Source organism: Gopherus evgoodei, chromosome 1, assembly GCF_007399415.2.
Source record: "Gopherus evgoodei ecotype Sinaloan lineage chromosome 1, rGopEvg1_v1.p, whole genome shotgun sequence".
Taxonomy (NCBI): Eukaryota; Metazoa; Chordata; order Testudines; family Testudinidae; genus Gopherus; species Gopherus evgoodei.
In genome coordinates this window covers 55,345,868-55,367,225 of record NC_044322.1, presented here as the reverse complement: position 1 = coordinate 55,367,225, position 21,358 = coordinate 55,345,868, and the positions used below count along the sequence as shown (strand labels likewise).

General features: G+C 46.8%; 1 protein-coding gene across 4 annotated transcripts in view; it reads left to right on the top strand.

Moving 5' to 3' along the window:
* Window positions 1-21,358, top strand: part of RB1 (RB transcriptional corepressor 1) — a 189,150-nt gene that overhangs the window by 158,023 nt on the left and 9,769 nt on the right. For 3 of the 4 annotated variants that reach the window (XM_030565029.1, XM_030565045.1, XM_030565055.1), the window contains 7 exons: window positions 6,008-6,153; window positions 7,044-7,189; window positions 7,919-8,023; window positions 18,974-19,087; window positions 19,196-19,362; window positions 20,602-20,638; window positions 20,979-21,121. In XM_030565029.1, the coding sequence (XP_030420889.1) occupies window positions 6,008-6,153; window positions 7,044-7,189; window positions 7,919-8,023; window positions 18,974-19,087; window positions 19,196-19,362; window positions 20,602-20,638; window positions 20,979-21,121 (858 nt within the window). The remainder of the gene's footprint in view (window positions 1-6,007; window positions 6,154-7,043; window positions 7,190-7,918; window positions 8,024-18,973; window positions 19,088-19,195; window positions 19,363-20,601; window positions 20,639-20,978; window positions 21,122-21,358) is intronic. The other variant, XM_030565036.1, reaches the window with a different exon arrangement.

The following is a 21,358-nucleotide window of genomic DNA, read 5'->3' as shown; positions in this document are numbered from 1 at the left end:
GAGGAAGACAATGTACTAAACAGATGGCAGAAAGTGAGAGAGACACTTGGGTCAGTATGCCAGGAAGTGCTTGGAATTAAGAAACACCAGCAGAAAGAGTGGATCACAGCAGAGACCTTGATCAAGATAGAAGACAGAAAGAAGAAGAAGGCAGCAGTCAACAACAGCAGGACTAGAGCAGCAAAGGCCAAAGCTCAAAAAGAGTATGCTGAAGCCCACAGAGCAGTGAAGAGGAATATCAGGAAGGACAAGAGAGAGTATGTGGCAGCAGAAGCGGAGCAGGCAGCATACAGCGGTAATATGAAACAGCTGTATGATACTACCAAGCGACTGTCTGGAAAGTTCAGCAAGCCAGAACGTCCCGTTAAAGACAAGCAGGGAAAGTCTATAACAGGAATAGAACAACAGATGAACAGATGGGTGGAGCACTTTGAGGAACTCCTGAACAGACCAGCACCACCAAATCCACCAGATATCAACTCAGTTAACGAGGACCTCCCAATTATTTGTGATAAACCAACCAGAGATGAGATCAGAAAAGCCATCACCATGATGAAGAATAGGAAGACGGCTGGACCTGATGACATCCCAGCAGAGGCCCTGAAAGCAGATCTGAATGCTTCAGTGGAAATGTTGTATCCCCTCTTTGAGAAGATATGGGAAGAAGAAGTGATTCCAGTAGACTGGAAAGAGGGATATCTCATCAAAATCCCCAAGAAAGGAGACCTTAGCAACTGTGCCAATTATAGAGGAATCACACTCCTGTCGGTGCCAGGGAAGGTCTTTAACGGAGTCCTCTTAGAGAGAATGAAGGATGCTGTCGATCCACAGCTATGAGATGAAAAGGCAGGTTTCCGGCAGAACAGATCATGCATGGACCAAATAGCAACGCTTCGCATCATAGTCAAGCAGTCTATAGAGTGGAACTCCTCATTGTACATCAATTTTGTTGACTATGAGAAAGCGTTCGATAGCGTGGATCGAGAGACTTTTTGGAAGCTCCTTCGGCACTACGGCATCCCAGCAAAGGTGGTCAATCTGATCAAGAACTCATATGACAGTATACACTGTAGAGTGATCCATGGAGGGCAGCTTACTAACAGCTTCCAGGTGCAAACTGGAGTCAGGCAAGGATGCTTGTTGTCACCACTTCTCTTTCTCCTCGTCATCAATTGGATTATGAAGACACCCACCTACGAGCGTAGGAACGGAATCCAGTGGACGTTGTGGACCCAGCTTGATGACCTGGACTATGCTGATGACCTTGCACTCCTTTCTCACAGTAAACAGCAGATGCAAGAGAAGATCAATGTAGTGGCAGCCACGTCATCACAGGTTGGCCTCAACATTCACAAGAACAAGACCAAGATCCTTAGGATTAACTCCACCAGCAATGACCCAGTCACACTGAATGGAAGCCCCTTGGAAGAAGTGCAGTTCTTCACCTACCTAGGTAGCATCATCAACCAGCAGGGTGGCCCAGACGCAGACATCAAAGTAAGGATTGGTAAGGCAAGAGCAGCCTTCTTACAGCTCAAGAACATCTGGAGCTCCAGAGAGCTGTCTTTGGCAATAAAAATTCGACTGTTCAACTCCAGTGTGAAATCAGTACTACTGTATGGAGCTGAAACCTGGAGGACAACAAAAACAAACATCAGGAAGATCCAGACCTTCATAAATAGTTGCCTCAGAAGGATTCTCCAGAACCGCTGGCCAGACACTATCAGTAACATCCACCTCTTGGAGAGGACCTGTCAACTCCCAGCAGAGGAAGAAATCAGAAGGAGAAGGTGGGGTTGGATAGGACATACACTACGCAAGCAGCCAACTAACATCACCAGACAGGCACTGCGGTGGAACCCCCAAGGCAAGCGGAAGAGAGGCCGTCCAAGAAACACCTGGCGATGTGACCTTCAGGCTGATAGCAAAAAAATGGGCTATACCTGGAACCAGTTAGAACGAATGGCCCAGGATAGAGGACTCTGGAGATCTGTTGTTGGCGGCCCATACCCCGATTGGGGTGACGGGCATGAGTGAGTGAGTGTGTGATGCCATAAGCCAGCATGTGTGATTACAGCTGCTACTCAATGCCACAACAAGCATTTCTTCCCAACTCCCTTGATCTGGTCTGCCAGCAGCAGCTCCTCACTGGCCCCACCAGACATGGGCAAGTGGGGTAATATCCACACCCAATAGTGCCAGAGGTGGAAAAAAATGCCTGCAGCCAACAATGTGGCAGAGCAGAGAGAAGCTTTGTTTCTTCCTTGAGTGATGGTCTCTATTGTTTTCCACTGAGGGTTATGCGCATGCACTATGCTCCCAGAGCCAGAGTTTTTCAAAGTAGTATTGCTTGGTGGTCCATGCATGCACCTTTTTATTGCCTTGTAGTTTTGCCCAAGGCAATAAAAGGCAGCTCAGACAGACCAGGTCTCCAGTTCCTTCTCACCGCCACCTGCTCTTGTGTCTGGTTACTGGATTATGCAGATGATGCTGGGATTCCTGCCCTTGCTCATTCTCCACCAGCGATGAACACGAACACTGTTTGTACTGTTTGGGGACAGCCCACATCACCTCCAGGTGCAGCATCTTCCTCTCCTTCCCTGCCCATACATGGGAAGGCTGAGCTCTCCACCTCAAGAAGCAGCTCTTGGAGGTAGTCATGGGCTTAAAATGGATCCTGGCTGGGGAACCCCCCTGCATGTTGGCCTGAGCAATCCAGGAGCACTCCTCCTATTGCAGAGCCTCTATCTGGACCCATCAGTACCAGTGCTATGGACCCTGCGTTCGTTCCTAGCCATGAACCATGGAAACATGTGCATTAGCATGGCAGTACATTTTCCTCCAAATCCAAGGACACTGAACTGTCCATGAGTTCTGGCCACACATGAGCTATGCACTACAAGGCACATGAGCAGTCAGAGGCCACACTGCATGCCGGATCCGCATATCTCTCCTGCTTCGACTCTGCTGGTATCCCATGAATTGTTGGTCCTGAAACAGATGCCTTTACAGGTTCTGGTCCCATTAATAGACTGGATACCATTGACTCCGGGGAGACTTGGAAGTGCTTCTAGACCTCACAAACTGTCCTGGTAGGACAAAGTTCTCTGCAAGTTCCGGTGCACTTACTAGGGGAGGACTCGTGCCCACTCACTGGGCAATGCTCTGGTTGACAGTTAGTCAGACTGGATGAACTATGCCTTCCCCCTCCTACCGCTCCAACCTCATGTCCTCTGCAAACTCCAGAGGGAGATAGTGATGGCCATTCTGATTGCTTCATTATGGTCTTGCCAATTCTGGTTCCCTCTTCTTCTCCGCATGTCAAAACTACCTCCACTCCTGCTCCATACATTTCCAGAACTGCTGACACAAAACAACAGCAGACTCAGGCATCAAGATCCATGGACATTACACCTCACAGCATGGTTTTTGCATGGACACTTCCATTAGCATGAGAATGCTCATTGGCAGTACAAGACGTCCTGTCCAGTAGCTAAAAGGATCCCCCAAGGTGATCCTGTCAGGCCAAATGGGCTCTTTTTATCTCCTGGACCCAACAGCGAGGTCTTGCTCCTGAAACTGTGGGCATCCCTGTGCTCTTAGACTATTTCCTCCACCTGAAAACCTGGGAACTTGCTTTCAGCTCTATCAGAGGCATGCAGTTGCCACCAGTGCTTTCCATCCTCCAGTGGAAGGGCATTCAGTTTTTCATAGAATTGTAGGACTGCAAAGGGCCTACATGGCAGGACTGAGTATTATCTAGACCTGTGAACTTTAACAACCTGTGAACCCCTTTTACTAAAATGTCAAGTCTCGCGAACCCCTACTAAAAATTAATATTTCCAGGGATTTTCTCCTTTACCTGAGTATAAATGATAATCTTGGAAATGTAAAATTTGTTTTATGACATGCTTATTACACACTATTTATTATTATTTAATTACAGTATTTTTATTACATTATGAAAACGGCACTTTTACAGGATCTCACTTTCATAGCTTGTATCACTTTGAATAAGCCTGTTATAAGACAAGGGTCCTATGTTTCATCAAGGAGTATCAGATGTGAAATAGCATGAAGGTATTTAAGAAGCCAACTCAAGAGTTCTTCCTATACAAGCATTCTGGTCTTGAGCAGTCCAGGCAAACAACGCACATTACCACAAAGCTTAAACTTGTTCTTCATAATAATTTAAAAAACAATACTAGCTGCCTATTTAATTTTAAAAACAGCAAAAAATATCCACCTCCCTTTTCCATTTCTTATAAGGAGTCTTGAAGTTTAAATCTCTTCACGGTAACAGATATGCTTGTTTTGATCTGCTTAGCTCTTGGAAGTCCAGGGACTCCAGGCTGCTGGCCCCAGGCTGCTCAGAGTGCCTAGGGACAGCTCTGTCCGCCATTAGGGAATTTTTTCCTGAGAACCCCTTGTAACATTTTGTGAACCCTCAGGGGTTCACGAACCCCAGTTTGGAAACCACTAACCTAGTCCTTAATGAACTCTCCCTTCAAACTGCTGTCCTCCTGCCCTCTCTCTCTTCTCTGCTTTCCTTCTTGCTATTTCCTCAGTGAGGAGGGTTGGGGAGCTGGCAAACACCCCTCCCCACCCCCCGCCCGCTCACCAGGTTCCATAAGCACAAGATCTCGCTGCGACAGCATCCCAAGTTTCTGCCAAAGATGGATTCCCAATTTCACTTCAACCAATGTATACATCTGCCTACCTTTTTTTTCAAAACTGTATGTCTCAAATGAGGAAGGGTGGCTTTATTCCTTCAACGTGTGTAGGCCTTTGTCTTTTTACCTATAAAGGAGAAAGCCGTTCCAGAAGTCTTCTAGGCTATTTATCGCCATAGTGGTGAGAATAAAAGGAAAGGTCATTTCTACGCAGAGAATCTCCAAGTGGGTCTCAGAGTGCATTATGTGTTGCTATCAATTGTCAGGGCACTGTCCACCAGATGGGACACAAGCCCATTCCCAGGGCCGCCGAGAGCAGGTTTGGGCCCTGATAAAAAAAAAATTTCGGGCCCCCCCAGCAAGGGCGGACCAGCTAAACAGGGCGGAGGAAGCTGGGCCCGGGACCCCTTCCGGACCGCCAGGCTCCGGTAATTTGTACCAGCTTCCCCCCCCTCTTGTTGGCCCTACCTGATCCACAAGAAGGCAAGCATCAATCATAGCCGCACTTCATGACATGCCTCTCGTGGTCATATGTAAGGCGGCCACATGGAGTTCCGTACACACCTTTTTCTCTGACTGTGGTCTAGTATATGATTCTGCAACAAATGCCTCATTTGGCATAGTGATCCTCTGTTATATGGTTTTGCCATCTTCCTCGCACCCTCCTCCTATCTAGGTACTGCTTATCAATCACCCTCAGTGAAATACAATAGGGACCATCACTCGAAGAAGAAGAGGTTACTCACCTGTAACTGGAAGTTCTTCAAGATGTGTGGTCCCTATTTGTATTCCAATACAACATTCCTTCCCCTCTGCTGCAGCTCTGTAGGTCGGCAGTGAAGAATGTAGTGGAGATGCAGTCAGTCTGCTGTACCCTTTATCACCTCAGGTGAAACCACAAGGCAATACAAGGGCACCTGCATGGACTGCCGAGCAATACTACTTTGAAAAGCTCTGGCTCTGGGCGCATAGTGAATGCACATAACCCTCAGTGAAATACAGATAGGGACTACACATATTGAAGAACCTTCCATTACAGGTAAGTAACCTCCTCTTATATGCTGTGATTGTCTAGACTTTTGGGAAAGATGCTAGTTTCACCAGTCCCTGGTCCTGAGGTGGAGAAGAGGAGAAATATGGATGAGCTTCAATACCTCTGATTTTCAGTTCTCAATTTTAGGAATGACTTGTTTCAATGAAGGCTCTTCCCTTCTAGCAAGGCGAATGGAAAAGTATGCATGTGTATTGTATATTTACCTTTGTTCACGTGTTTTTTATTTTGAAGTGTCATTTTTGTTTTTATCTTAATATTTTTGTTTATGCTGTATATGCAGGTATCTTTCTCCTGTGAGATCTCCTAAGAAGAAAGGCTCCACAGCTTCTTTAAACCCCACTCCTATAATAGATGCTCAGCCTGTTTTGGCACCCCAAACTCAGAAACCACAGAAATCTACCTCCCTTTCACTATTTTACAAAAAAGGTTTGTAGATCATGTTAACGAGAGCATTTATATGTAGAACACATATATGTAGAAACTGCAAAGTAACCTATCATCATCTATCCCTTGTTTTAATGGAGGTCATAAAAATATATCAGGAAACTGTAATAAACACACTGTACGAACTGTCAGCTGTCATTCTTTCATTAGGGAAAGCATTAAAGCACTCTGAGCAAGTTAGTATTAGGAAAGTCTTAGTACAATACCAGTAGATTAATAAGTGTGCTCTACACATATTGTAGCCTAAAGGTAAAAACTAATTTACAAGCAGGCAGACTTGTGCAGTCTCACATTGATTTAGGCTTTGAGCTATTGTAATATGATGCTTGCAAAATTTAGTCTAATTAAGTGTAGTTGCCAGAATGTTAATTTGGATTGAAAATTCCTATAAACCAACCAACAGGAAATATTGGTGCATATACCACATGTTCTATACAGGCACATACTAATCTCATCAGACATAATATGCAAGCAAATACAAGGAAAATCCCAACCCCCTCAATGAAATAACCTTGTCTACCAAATCGGTTTTGTTCTTAATGTGTGATGGTCATGAATAATGCCAGTGTATTGAAACCTTCAGTGTAGCAGCAATACAATGACAGATCATGTGCTTTGCAAATGGAAATCATCTCCACCATGTGTCTTCTTCTGGCATATGCTTCTGACATCATGGCTCATTACTGGAGATTAAATCTGGACCTCCTTTGCTAAAAGCATGAGCCATCCCTACTTGAGCTAAAAGAGAAACTCTACCTGCTAGAGAAGTCACTCATCCTCTGGTACAGCAATTAAAGGCAGGCATTCTGAACAGTGGCCAGTACAAGTTTCTCTATTACTAATGTGATTAATTTTTCTTCTCTTCTCTCAAGTGTATCGGCTGGCATATCTTCGATTAAATACCCTCTGCTTACGGCTTCTGTTTGACCACCCCGAACTAGAACACTTGATCTGGACCCTTTTTCAGCACACATTGCAAAATGAATATGAACTTATGAAAGACAGGCACTTAGACCAGGTACTATAAATCAATGAGATTTATGTTTGCTTTTTGGCAAAACGTTGCTTTTCAGTTTTTCAACTGTTAAATTCTGGTATGAGGTTTTTATTTCCCACAGGAGGCAGATTATTCAAAGCAGAAATTAGTTTAATACAATGAACTGGTGTATTTAAGAAGGCCTCAATTTACTTTTAACTACTGAAAGTTATTTATGCTGTAACATCAAAGGCATAGCATATGTCATTAAAAAATCTTTGAAAAGTAGTTTGTAAAGCCTGAAGCTTACTGTGAATACATTAATTTTGCCTAGGGCAGTCAATAGTAACTAATCCACATTTTGTCTTTCTACCCTAACATTTCAGCTTTATACTGTGTCTAAATATGAACTTGAAAAATATTACCATTTTTGTTTAGTGAACTTTTTTGCAAAAAGAAGGGGACATTGGTTTGCCATTTTGGTTTTTGTTGTCTCCTCCAAGGATTGGTATGGGTTGGAATGGCATGTAGATAATTGATTTAGCTCAGTATAGGAATTCTAGAGCTACTGATCTTCACCTTCATTTCCTAGTAACCAATCCTGACTTCACTGAAGTCAATTCCAAAACTCTCATTGACCTCCATGCAGCTGGACTGCACCCCATGTAAATAGAAAAACGTTAGAATATAGGGGAGGAGGGATAGGTGCTTTCTCAATCTGAAATATAACAATTTCTGCATTTCTGATTCTTCTTCTTGTTTCTTTAATAGATCATGATGTGTTCCATGTATGGCATATGCAAAGTAAAGAATGTAGATCTTAGGTTTAAAATCATTGTTACAGCATACAAGGAGCTAACCAATACAAATCAAGAGGTATGTAAAATCTTTAAGTATTAGTCATCCATGAATATTGTAACAACGGCGTTTTTAAAGTCAGGTGGAATTTCTTCGCAGGTCCAGGTTTTGTTGAGGAGTGGGCAAAGTTTGTCCTGGAGCATTGTTCCACCAGCTTTAAAAACCTCAGCTGGGATGCTGTCTGGGCCTGGTGCCTTGTGATTTTTTTTCTGGGTGATGGCACGCCAGACTTCCTCAGAAGATGAGGGATCAGCAAGGTGTTCCATTGCTGAGCATTGTGGAATATAGACTATGGCAGTGGTGGGCAATCTATGGCCCAGCAGGGTAAGCTGATTGCGGGCCACAAGACATTTTGCAGCTCCCAGTGGCCGTGGTTTGCTGTTCCTGGCCAATGGGAGCTGCAGTAAGTGGCAGCCAGAACGTCCCTGCGGCCTGCCGCTTCCTGCAGCTCCCACTGGCTGGGAACAGCAAACTGTGGCCACTGGTTGCCGCAGGGGGGCCATGCTGCAGACAGTCCATGTCCGCAAAATGTCTCGCAGGCCGCAATCAATTTACCCTGATGGGCCACAGGTTGCCCACCACTGCTCTATGGTGTCTTCAGATACCATGGATTCACGGTTTAGTAGGTTCTCAAAGTGCTCCTTCCAGTGTTGTTTAATGGCTGCATAGTCCTTGAGGAGAGTGAAGCCATACTGGGAACGTAAAGGGGTTGGGCCTTTGGAGCCTGGCCTTTGTTGCTTGGAAGAAGCTTTTCATGTCATCCTGGTCTACGAAATCCTGAATCTCAGAGGTCTTCTCTTGCCACCACTTATTTTTGATGTCACATAGCTTGGACTTCAGCTTCAAGCAGGTGATAAGGCTCATGTTTTCATTGTTTAGAGGAATTATTTTCCAGTTACAAAATGGAGTTCTTTTCTGTTGAATTAATGCTAGGATTTTCTCATTGTTTTCATCAAACTAGTCTTGGTGCTGATGAGTAGAATATCCTATAGTTTCAGCACATGCACTGTGAATGGTATTTTTAAGTTGATTCCAGTGCTCTTGAATGTCAATGATGTTACCAGGCAAGTTAGAGAGTTTCTCAGACAGGTGTTGCTAGAACATCTCACAACTGGCTTGGTCTTGAAGTGCTTTGACGTTGTACCACTTTTGCTTAGTCTTTGGGTGTTTGCGGTGTCGTGGAGTGAGCTGCAGGTACATGATTGATCTTACTAATCGATGGTCTGTCCAACAGTCATCTGTACCTCTCATGGCTTGTGTGATATAGATATTGGCATAATTTTGGGTTCTGACTATAACATAGTCAAGGAAGTGCCAATGTTTGGACCGAGGATGTTTCCAGGTGGTATATTTGTTACTCTGCCTAAAGATTGTATTTACGATGAGCAGGTCATGTTCCACGCATTTGCTGGGGGAGGAGAATACCATTGGGGTTTACATTTGCCAGCCCTTCTTTGCCTATTGTGCTGCTCCAGAGTTGGGAGTCCTGTCTGACTCGGGCATTGAAATCTTCCAGGAGGATAAGTTTGTCTGACTTAGGTGTGGCTGTGAGGATTGCATTGAGAGCACTATAAAACTGCTCCTTGTTGTCTTCCTCATCATCAAGTGTTGGGACATATGCACTGATGACTGTGGCATATTGATGTTGCTGAGCTTAAGCCAAGTCATGAGATGCTCGTTGATCCCCATGGGAAGCTCCAAAAGCTGACTGGTGATCTTATTTTTGATGACAAAGCCAATCCCATGAACGTGTCTCTCTTCAGGTGGCTTTTCTTTCCAAAAGAAGGTGTAGCGACGACCATCCTCTTTAAATTGGTTCTCATCACCCCAGAAAGTCTCACTAAGAGTTGCAATGTCAATGTTGAGTCTTGCCAGTTCTCTAGCAGTTATGGAAGTTCTTCTTTCTGGCATTCACTGGGCTGAGATCTTTGTGCAGGAACTACAGAGATATTGTCCTCCTCTCCGTTGCACAGAAGATCCTTGTCTGGATCCTATTAACTCACTTTCTCCCCCTTGCTTAGGAATTCCTCCCTGAATCACAGTATGGCTTCAGGCCATCCTGAGGCACAATTGACATGATCTTCGTGGTATGACAGATTCAGGAGAAATGTAGAGAGCAACACCAGGAACTGTTCATGGCATTCGTTTATCTAACCGAGGCCTTTGACTCTACCAATTGTAATGCCCTATGGAAGGTGCTGTGTAGGTTTGCCTGTCCACAGAAATTAATTTCCATCATCAGACTACTCCATGATGGGATGATTGCCACCATTCTGTGCAACGGTTCAGAGACCGAACCATTCATCATTCACACTGGTGTCAAGCAAGGCTGTGTCATTGCACCAACCCTCTCCATTTACCTTGCTGTGATCCTGATTCTCATCTGTGATTGCTTTCCTGGTGGAATTGGGATTGAGTATCATATGGATGGTCAACTCCTTAATCTCTGACATCTCCAAACAAACTCTAAGATCACAAGAATCAGCATCACTGACCTTCAGTATACAGATGACTGTGTCATTCTCACACACACAGAGGCCGACCTCCAAAATACCCTAAATCTTTTTGCAGATGCCTATCTGGATCTCCCTCTCTCTCTCTCTCTCAACGTTGGGAAAACCAAGGTACTCTACCAGCCCTCATCTGCACAAACTACTATTCGTACTACACAAATCACCATCAGCGGAGAACCCCTGGAAAATGTGAACCATCTTCCATACCTTGGCAGCCACATCTCCCAAACAGCCAGCATTGACATAGAAATTGTATACCTAATTCGCTGTGCCAGTACATCCTCTGGAAGACTACTCAAACAAGTTTTCAGTGATAGGGATCTCTAAACAGGCACCAAGATCTTGGTTTACAAAGCATTTGTCATCCCCACTCTTCTCTATATGTGTGAGACCTGGGTAACCTATAGATGACATCTTAAGTGGCTGAATTGGTTCCAGCAGCGCTGCCTCAGGAGGATTTCCAAGATCAGCTGGGAAGACCGATGCACTAACATCAGCGTTCTCTCTGCAGTCAATGTCAGCAGTGTAGAAGGGCAGGTCATGAAACACCAGTTCTTCTTCGAGTGATTGCTCATATCCATTCCAGTTAGGTGTACGCGCCGCGCGTGCACATTCGTCGGAAAACTTTTACCCTAGCAACTCAGTGGGCCGGCAGGTCGCCCCCTAGAGTGGCGCCACCATGGCGCTCCATATATACTCCTGCCGGCCCACCCGCTCCTCAGTTCCTTCTTACCGCCCGTGTCGGTCGTTGGAACAGTGGAGCGCGGCTTAGCTGACCTCCACTTCCCTAGCTACTCGTTTTCTCGTATATAATTATGCAGTTATAACACTTTTATATATATATTTGTATGGTTATACGTGTTTCTTTGCTAACATGGTTAGTTTAGTTAGCGGGGTTCAGGAAGTAGCCCCTTCCATGAGCCCAGTGCCGGAGCCATGAATGGCTCACCGGGTTTTCAAAAGGGGCCCGGCTTGCCAGAAGCCGCGGCCGAAGAGAGACCTACATGACTCCTGTTTGAAGTGCCTCAGGGAATCACACTTGACAGATAAGTGCCCCATTTGCAAGGCTTTTAAGCCGAGAACAAAAAGGTGCGGGACTTTCACTTGCCCCTCCACCTTGGGCGCGGAGCGATGTTCAAGCGGCGGGCAGAAGCGCCTCCTCGGCACCGGACCCCGCCGGTACCACCAAGGCCTTTCGGCACCGACCGTCGCCGGCACCGATGTCGACTCGACACCGTTCCCTTCTTCCGAGGTCGAGAGAGTCTACGATTCCTGCTGGTGCCTGGCGGCTCCCCGGCACGCGCCGTGGTTGAGCCCCCTGCTCCCGCTACTTCCGTGCCACCTGCATCGCAGCCAGAGAGCTCGCCTCAGTTGCGTTATCCGGCCTGCAGAGGCACCGATGACTTCGGCTCCGTCGATTCCAGTCCCCCAGGACCAGGGACTCCGGTGCCTGGCAGCTCCCCGGCTCGCGCCGTGGTAGAGCTTATTGCTCCTGCTGCTTCCGTGCCAGCGGCACCGCAGCCAGAGAGCTCGTCTAGTCGGATCGCCCGGCGCCGACACCTACTACGGCACCGATGACGTCGTCACCGTCGATCCCGGTCCCATAAGGGCCGTAGAATCCGGTGCCTGACGGCTCCCCGGCACACGCCGTGGTTGAGCGTATTGCTCCTGCTGCTTCCGTGCCAGCGGCACCGCAGCCAGAGAGCTCGTCTAGTCGGATCGCCCGGCGCTGACGCCTGCTACGGCACCGATGACGTCGTCACCGTCGATCCCGGTCCCGCAAGGGCCGTGGAATCCGGTGCCTGACGGCTCCCCGGCACGCGCCGTGGTTGAGCGTATTGCTCCTGCTGCTTCCGTGCCAGCGGCACCGCAGCCAGAGGGCTCGTCTACGTCGGATCGCCCGGCACCGACACCTGCTGCGGCACCGATGACGTCGGCACCGTCGATCCCGGTCCCACAAGGGCCGTAGGATCCGGTGCCTGACGGCTCCCCGGCGCGCGCCGTGGTTGAGCGTATTGCTCCGGCTGCTTCCGTGCCAACGGCACCGCAGCCAGAGAGCTCGTCTACGTCGGATCGCCCGGCACCGACACCTGCTGCGGCACCGATGACGTCGGCACCGTCGATCCCGGTCCCAAAAGGGCCGTAGTATCCGGTGCCTGACGGCTCCCCGGCACGCGCCGTGGTCGAGCTAATTTTCCGGCTGCTTCCGTGCCAACGGCACCGTGGCCAGAGGGCTAGTTTAAGTCGGATCGCCCGGCACCGACACCTGCTGCGGCACCGATGACGTCGGCACCGTCGATCCCGGTCCCGCAAGGGCCGTAGAATCCGGTGCCTGACGGCTCCCAGGCACGCGCCGTGGTTGAGCTCCTGTTCCGGCTGCTTCCATCGGCGCCGTCGATTCCAGTCCCACAAGGGCTATCGAATCCGGTGCCCGACGGCTCCCCGGCACGCGCCGTGGTTGAGCGTATTACTCCCGCTGCTTCAGTGCTGACGGCACCCCAGCCAGACGGCTTATATAACTCGGTTCTCCCGGCACCGGCACCTACCGAAGCTCTGATGACCTCGGTACCGTGGATCCCGGCCCCACGAGGGCCGTCGAATCCGGTGCCTGACAGCTCCCCAGTACGCACTGTGGTTGAGCCTGCTGTTCCCTGCGCGCCGGAGATGTTACCAGGTCCCTCGCAATTACCACTGGGACCAAAGACGGACCTTCCAAGGTTCGTCGGAGGGCGGTGTACCAGTCGCAAGACGGGATCCTGATCCCGCTTTCTCCTGGCATGGCCCCAGTTACTTTTAGATCGCTGGGTCCTGCGCACGATGGAGCATAGGTACCACCTTTAAATTGCTCCAGCCCTGTCCCCCTTCAGCGGACGAAAGGGGCTAGGGGTTTTACTCCCGTTATGCCCTAGTTCCCCACTCGAACACAGGTCTCAGACCTCCCTGGTCCTGCATGGACTCAGCCGGTTGGGGATAAGGTTGAAGTTCTGCATGGTATCCCTGGGAACCATTATTCCATCCTTGCCTCCTGGGGGCTACTATGCCGCCCTGGATAGGAAGGACGCGTACTTTAGCAATGCCATCTTCCCTCCGCACGGGAGATGCCTCCGCTTTATAGCCAGCGGTGAATACTCCCGGTTTACGGCCATAGTCGCCGCCTACCGTAGCTATGTCGGATATGCGTTTTTCCGTATTGGGACGATTCGCTTATCCGAGGAGACTCTGACACACAACCCACTCAGCCGTGGGCATCGTCACGGTCTTATTCACAGATCAAGGCCTGATGATTACTATAGAGCAATCCACTCTGGTTCCCACGCAGAGGTTGGGCTTCCTAGGGGCTATCTTGGTCTCCTACCTAGCCGGAGCCTGCTTATCGCAACTGCGGTTTTAGGCGATGGCATCAATCATCTGAGGTCTGAAGGCTTTCCCAACGACCTCAGCTCGTTCTTGTCTCAGTCTCCTGGGTCCATGGTTGCCCGCAAGTTTGTAACCAAACACGCCAAGCTCCGCCTCCGTCCTCTCCAAGTCTGGCCCACCTCGGCGTACCGCTTGGACAGGGAGCCAATGGTCATGGTAGTCACCGTTCCCTCGAACGCCTTAGGCTCCCTAGAGTGGTGGCTAACCCCCTCCTTGGTGTGGACAGGATGCGGTTTCATCCGCCCCAGCCCTCACTGCCCCTGACGGCGGACGCATCATCTCTCTGCTCGAGTGCTCATGGTCACCTCCGAGCTTAAGGCCTTCGGTCTTCTAGAGAGCTGGCATTCCTCATTAATGCCCCAAAAATCAGAGTAGTCCGCCTGGCGTGCCAGGGGTTCCAGCGGCAGCTGCGAGGCCGTTGTATCTCGGTGTTTACAGCCAACACAATGGCCAGGTGCTTCATAAGCATTCAGGGGGGACATAGTCCTCCCCCCTTTTTTGTCAGGAGGCCATCCATTTCCGGGTCTTTTGCATGGCCCGCTCGATGGAGCTGGCGACGTCCTTTCTCCCAGGCGTTCGGAACGTCTTATCTCTTTGACTCAGCAGGTCTTTCCTGTCTTACGAGTCATCACTCTGCCCCATGTGAGGCGTCCCGCTTTCCGGAAGTGGAAATGGTTCCTCACACAGACCTGTTCGCTCACCGCGAGTGCGGGAAATGCCAGGTGTCCTGCTCCTTCCAAGGTCTCTCCTCGGAATCGATCTTGGACGCATTCCTGCTACCGTGGAACGGCCAACTGCATTATGCCTTCCCGCTGTTCCCACTGGTTCGTTACGTCCTGCTCAAATTCCGCAGGGGCGGAGCGTGCGTCATCATGATCACTCCAGAGTGGTCCAGGCAGCACTGACATACCACGTTGCTCGGCCTGTCAGCCCAGACCTCATCACTCAGGGCAATGACAGGCTTCGTCACTCGGACCTGCAGCCTCTTCGCCTCACGGTGGCTCCTGCGTACCTGAGTTGGGGTGACAGGCAGCCTTCCACCTGGTCAACGTACCGAGCCAGGTGGAAGCGTTTCCTTTACAGCTGCAGTACGCTCGATCTTGCTCCTGCTGAGGTCTCGATCCCCTCTATCTGGCCTGCCTCTGGCCTTCAGCGGCAGGATCTGGCGGTATCATCGCTGAGGATACTCTCAGCAGCCGTCCCTACCTTCCAGCAGGCTTAGATGGACGTTCAGTGTCCCACGCTCTATGGGTTCGAGGTCCCTCAAGGGCTTGGAGCGCTTGCACCCTCGGGTGCGCCGCCCAGCCCCGCCCTGGGGCCTCAACCTAGTCTTGGCCAGACGGGTCTCTGAGATCAGAGCTCTTACGAAGGTTCCACAAAGACAAGGTGCAGTTGACCGCACCCGGCTTTCCTCCCTAAGGTGTTTTGGCCTTTCATGTTACCCACAGCTCAACGCAATGGGCATAACCTTTGCACTCCTTGGACATCTGTGGAGTGCTCGCATTATCTTGTGCTGACAGAATCATTTCCTAAGGTGCCCCAGCTCTGCCCTGGAGCGGGCCAAAGGGAGGGCTTGCTTGTTTTCCTCTCAGAGGATCTCATCTTGGGTGATGGCGGACATCCCCACTTGTTCTGATTTGGCTCATATTTCACCAAGCCACATCACCGTGCATTCTACCAGGGCTCAGGCTTCATCTGCCGCCTTGCTGGCTCGTGTTTCTACCCACGAGACCTGTCGCGAAGCTCCATTGGTCCTCGGTCCTTACCTTTGCTTCGCAGTATGCCCTGGTTCAGCAGTCAAGAGAGGCTGTAGCCTCTGGCTCGGCAGTTTTATTCTGCCACATTTCACTCCGACCCCACCGCCTTTGTAAGGCTTGGGATTCACCTAACTGGAATGGATATGAGCAATCACTCGAAGAAGAAAAGACGGTTACTCACCTTTGTAACTGTTGTTCTTCGAGATGTGTTGCTCATATCCATTCCGCACCCGCCCTCCTTCCCCACTGTCGGAGTAGCCGGCAAGAAGGAACTGAGGAGCGGGTGGGCCGGCAGGAGTATATATGGAGCGCCATGGTGGCGCCACTCTAGGGGGCGACCTGCCGGCCCACTGAGTTGCTAGGGTAAAAGTTTTCCGACGAATGTGCACGCGCGGCGCGTACACCTAACTGGAATGGATATGAGCAACACATCTCGAAGAACAACAGTTACAAAGGTGAGTAACCGTCTTCTCCGCTGGGCTGGTCACTGTGTACGTAGGCTTGACACTCACCTCCTGAAGCAAGTACTCTTCTCTCAGTTAAGTTAGGGAAGAAGGGCTTGCAGAGGGCAGCAGACGCACTTCAAAGACATACTGAAAGTGCACCTAAAAAAGGGTGGCATCAACCCAACAAACTGGAAGGACTCAACACAGAACAGAACACAGTGGCACCACTGCTCACTTTGAGGAGAACAGATGTGCTTATGAGACAGAGAAGTGACAAAGGAGAGGAAAAAAGGGCACAACTGTCCAGCCAACAACTGTTGTCTTCAAGATTACATCTGTCATTTCTGTGGGAAAATCTGCAGGGCACGAATTGGGCTCTTCAGCCACTTAAAAACCCATCAATGAACCCCCTTGCAAGACATCATCCTCGCATCAAGGGATAGCTGAAGAAGAGTCATCCATAAAAATTTTGTTACAGTGTTGCGCATGTCCCTCCAAGGATCTCCAAGTCCAGCGTGTCATCTTCATTCTACCTGTGAGGGAACTGACACTCGGAGGTTAAATGACTTACCAGGGTCACACAAAGTATGTGGCAAACACATTTATTTTGATAACTCTCTTCAAAGAAGCAAACCATAATTTTTATTAAAGATACTCCTCCCGTGGAAAAAATAGAAGATTAGCGCCTAGCATGTTGAAGTGCTTTTGAAAATCTCATTAGGTGTCTATATGTAACTTTAGATAGATACGAAGTATATTTGTAAATCTGGTCCTGTGTTCACAATACACATGCACATGAGAGCCTAAATAAGGATGCTTGGGCAAACTTAATTCTAACATTTCCTACCTTTTGAATTCAATCTTGACAGTGCTTTAGTGTAGTTTTAGGCTGTAATCATAAGTACTTATGCAGTGCTTTACATCTTCAAAGTGTTGAAACAAACAGGTGAAGAGGCTTGTCCACATTAACAGTCAGTGGTGAAACTGTGATTAGAACTCAGGGGATCCTGCAGCTTTCTCCTGTGCTCTAGCCACTAGATTACATTGCATCTCAAAGAGCAAATGTTTGCCTAAATTAGCTGATGCTATCAACTGTCATTTGATAGCACAAATCCAAGTATGGTGATTGTTATATTTTTTCTTTCAAAAGAGTGAACTATTTTTGCAATATTTTCAGTTTTAAAATCTTTGTTTTCTGTACGTACTCTGTTCTGTTTAGTGGCCACATCTTGCTCTTCTTACTTCTGGAAAAAATTCCATTGAGGTGAACAGAGCAGCATTTGGCCCCAAATAAACAATATTGCTCAAAATGTGTCTGTGTCTTCTTTAACAAAACAGCAGTATGGTTAAACCTGTCTAAATGACTACTTGAGTAACCAACAAAGGGGTGTTTTAGGGGAGGTGATTCTTTCACTAAAATGTGATTGAGAACCTTACTTGAACAGCCAAAGGGGATCCAATACATTAAATCATACTTACCTGATAGCAAAGATTATTTCATTGGTTCAAAGAGTTTAAAATATAAATGTTTAAAGATTTTTTTATTTATGAAAAATCATTTATAGCCAAGGCAGTTGTCCACTAATTGCCTTCGATGTAGATGAAATAAAAATGTAAGGTTTGTTATATTAAGCTGCTGGATATTTCAGTGGAAAACTTAAAAGAATGCACAGGACTATGCAAGGCGTACTGTTTCCTGTTCATGAACTGGGTGTATGCATCATGTGGCCTTATAAGCACTGATGTTAAGAGCAGATAAATTAGTCTTTTAGAATAGGGTGTCGCTGTAGGTGAGAACCAGTTGGTGAGGTTGGAAAGATGATTAAGTTCTGATTATTCTAATAGTTTATGCATGTGCTTAAGTCCCATTGATTTCAGTCAGAATTATAGCAAGTGGGATATAAGCACATATGTTTTGCTGAATTGGGGCTGTAACACGCTAAGGGTTACCTTTGGGTAGTTGTTGTGGCCAAGTGGGCTATCGCACGAGTTTCACTGTAAATTTATTTTAAAAACCTGATTGTCTAAAAAAAGTCTTTATATTTTAAAATACAGATGAAAAGTTCTTTAACAATATCATACAGAGAAGATTCTCATACTTGGGTTTCATGGTTCCAGCATCAGACATAAAGGAATTCCCTTTGCCTTCATGGGGTAGTCTGCACTGAGGGTACTTGGAGCTAGATGTGTGATTCACAGCTCACATACACATTTTCACACTACCTGTCATCAAGATAGTATGCTTAAAATAATAGTGTCACCACAGTAGCACAGGCAGTGGCAAGCCGCAGGACGGGCTAGCCATCCTGAGTACAAACTGTGCGTATATACTCTGGGTGGCTATCCTGTGCCGCCACTGCTCGCCGCTGCCTGTGCTACCATGACTGCACTACTATTTTTAGCATACTGACTTGACCAGAGCTAGTGTATGTGTTCATGAGCTGGGAATAGCACCTCTTGCTCCAAGTAAAGACAAAGCCTAAAATGTTGCACTGACGTAACTAAATTGGTAGAAAAGCCAATTCAGTTAAATTGGTACAGCTTGTGACTGTGAATGCAGTTCTTCTGATACAAACACATTAATATTGGTATAGCTGTGTCTGATTAGGGGGTTGCACCAAGGTAACTAAGTCAGTTTTTCTACCGATTTACTTAAATCTGCAAAAACTGAGTGTAGAAAAGCCCTGAGCGGCAGTGCTGGCAGCTAGCACACAAGACACAAACACCCTTAAATATTGGCCAGTGCTGATTTAAATAAATGCTGCATGCTGTGGGAACTGGACTGAAATTCAAATTTAAGATTACTTTTAATATATAATTTTTAACCCTTTGTAGACTTTCAAACGAGTGCTGATCAGGGAAGGACAATACGACTCCATTATAGTCTTCTACAACTTAGTGTTTATGCAGAAACTGAAAACTAACATTTTGCAGTATGCCTCCAATAGGGTGAGTTGTTGATCTCCTATATATTTGTTGTGCTGAAAGTTAATCAGTTAACTGACTTCAAATATTATATTGTAATTATTAAATATCCTACTTACTCTTTTGTCATAGCCTCCCACCTTGTCACCCATCCCCCACATTCCTCGAAGTCCATACAAGTTTTCTAATTCTCCCTTACGTGTCCCTGCTGGAAATAACATCTACATCTCACCCTTGAAGAGTCCATACAAATTCTCTGAAGGGATGTTGTCACCCACAAAGATGACTCCAAGATCTAGGTTGGTAATAAACAATTCTCTGAACTGGTGACAATAACAAATAAGTATTTAATTCAAGCAAGTTAGGAAATTATACACTGTGATTGTGTTAGATATCAATGGCTATAGCTCTTTCTTTTGGTCCAAAGTCTGAGCTCTATTTTGCAACCTTTACTTAGAATGAGGCCTTTTACTTTGTAACCATCCACTGGAAGATGGATTTGGTATGAAATAGAAACATCGCTTCTTAGATGTGCCTTATTTGATCTTATATTTTCACTATGTATATCATATTCATGTAAAATGTGAACTACTTGAGTGCAAGCAGCATGTGCACTGATGGCTCAGAGGACTTGTAATGGGTCAGCAGTCTAGCTTTATGCTACTACACCTCTACCCCGATATAATGCGACCTGATATAACACAAATTCGGATATAACACGGTAAAGCAGCACTCCGGGGTGGTGGGGCTGCACATGCCAGCAGATCAAAGCAAGTTTGATATAACACGGTTTCACCTATAACACAGTAAGATTTTTTGGCTCCCAGGGACAGCGTTATATTGGGGTAGAGGTGTAGTTTTTGATTCCGCCAAGGATGGTAGCAATTGAACATCATTCGTTGCCACACTCTGGCTGTTTGGCCTATGCAAAATAAGTTTGTTGTCTTAGTCTAGTGCCTAGTGAACACCATCACAACAGGCCTCCTTGAGGGCAGGCTCAGCACAGCGGCCAAGGATTGCATGGGCATGGACATCGAAAAAGTTACAAATATCATTGTATGTTTTAGGTTAAACTCCTGCTATGATTTTGGTTAGCAAACATCTAAAGGTAACGCTCAAAGGAAGGGCATGTCGGGGCTATCCACCTACTGAAAAGGTGGGTGTTCCTGTCAAAAAGCATGGGATGGACTAAGCGGGCCTCTAATTCTCTCCAATTCCACAATTTCTCTTCCACGTTCACTTCAAGGTGATTCTAATTTGGTGATTCAGCACTTCCTCATTCTGTCTAGAATTGTAAATATTTCAGAAGAAATTGTTAAGGCTGTGGTGAATGTTTTGCCCTTATTGAATGCTTAGCATATTTTTATGCTAAGAGATAAGGGAGATATTTCTTTAGTTGAATATGCCAATGTCTTAGAAAGCATATGTTCTCTTCACTAGTCTTCATGCCAAATTGTGCAAGTTTGTGAGTGTTTGTGTCTTTTCACTGATAAATAAGGCTTTATCTTTAAAGGTCGTCTTCTTGTTTGTCTTGACAGAATCCTGGTGTCAATTGGTGAATCATTTGGGGTGAGCGTAAGTTTTTGAATGTCAATTCTTGCATATGTAAAAAAAACATTTGGAAGGAAAGTGCAGTTTTCTGTTTTGTAGAACTGGTCAGTGTCACTGCTTTAGTTGAGTGTGTTGTGGAATTTGTAAACACAAAGATTGCTGGGGCACTTGCTAGCATCTCTGAAATAACCTGAATTTATAAAAAAATCTTCCATGTTATTATTAGAGTAGTTTGGGAAAGTTTTAAAGAGCTCTTAAAAGACAGCAGATATACAGAACACTGAAAAATTGATTTTTGGCTAGTAGTCTGGAAAATGTACATAGGTAACTGGGAATGTTTTTTATGATCTTCTTGTAACCCCAGACTTCTGAGAAGTTTCAGAAAATAAACCAAATGGTTGGTAGCAGTGATCATCAGCTGAAACGCAGTGCTGAAGTAAGCACTGCCCCTAAACCGCTGAAGAGACTTCGCTTTGATATAGAAGGACAGGATGAGGCAGATGGAAGGTAGGCTATAGTCTTTAACTTGTCATGAAGCTACATGTACTTTATTTCTGGAGGCCTATAACATAAGGGTTAGCAAAATAATAACAAAGGAATCAAGCTACTATCATAGATAGGTACTATGTCTTAGCTAATGTAAGTATGCAGTGTTGTTGTCGCTGTTGTTGTCAAAATTCAGTATTTTCCACTGTTTTGTTTCTCAGACCTGAAGTAGAGCTCTGCGTAAGCATGAAAGTGTGT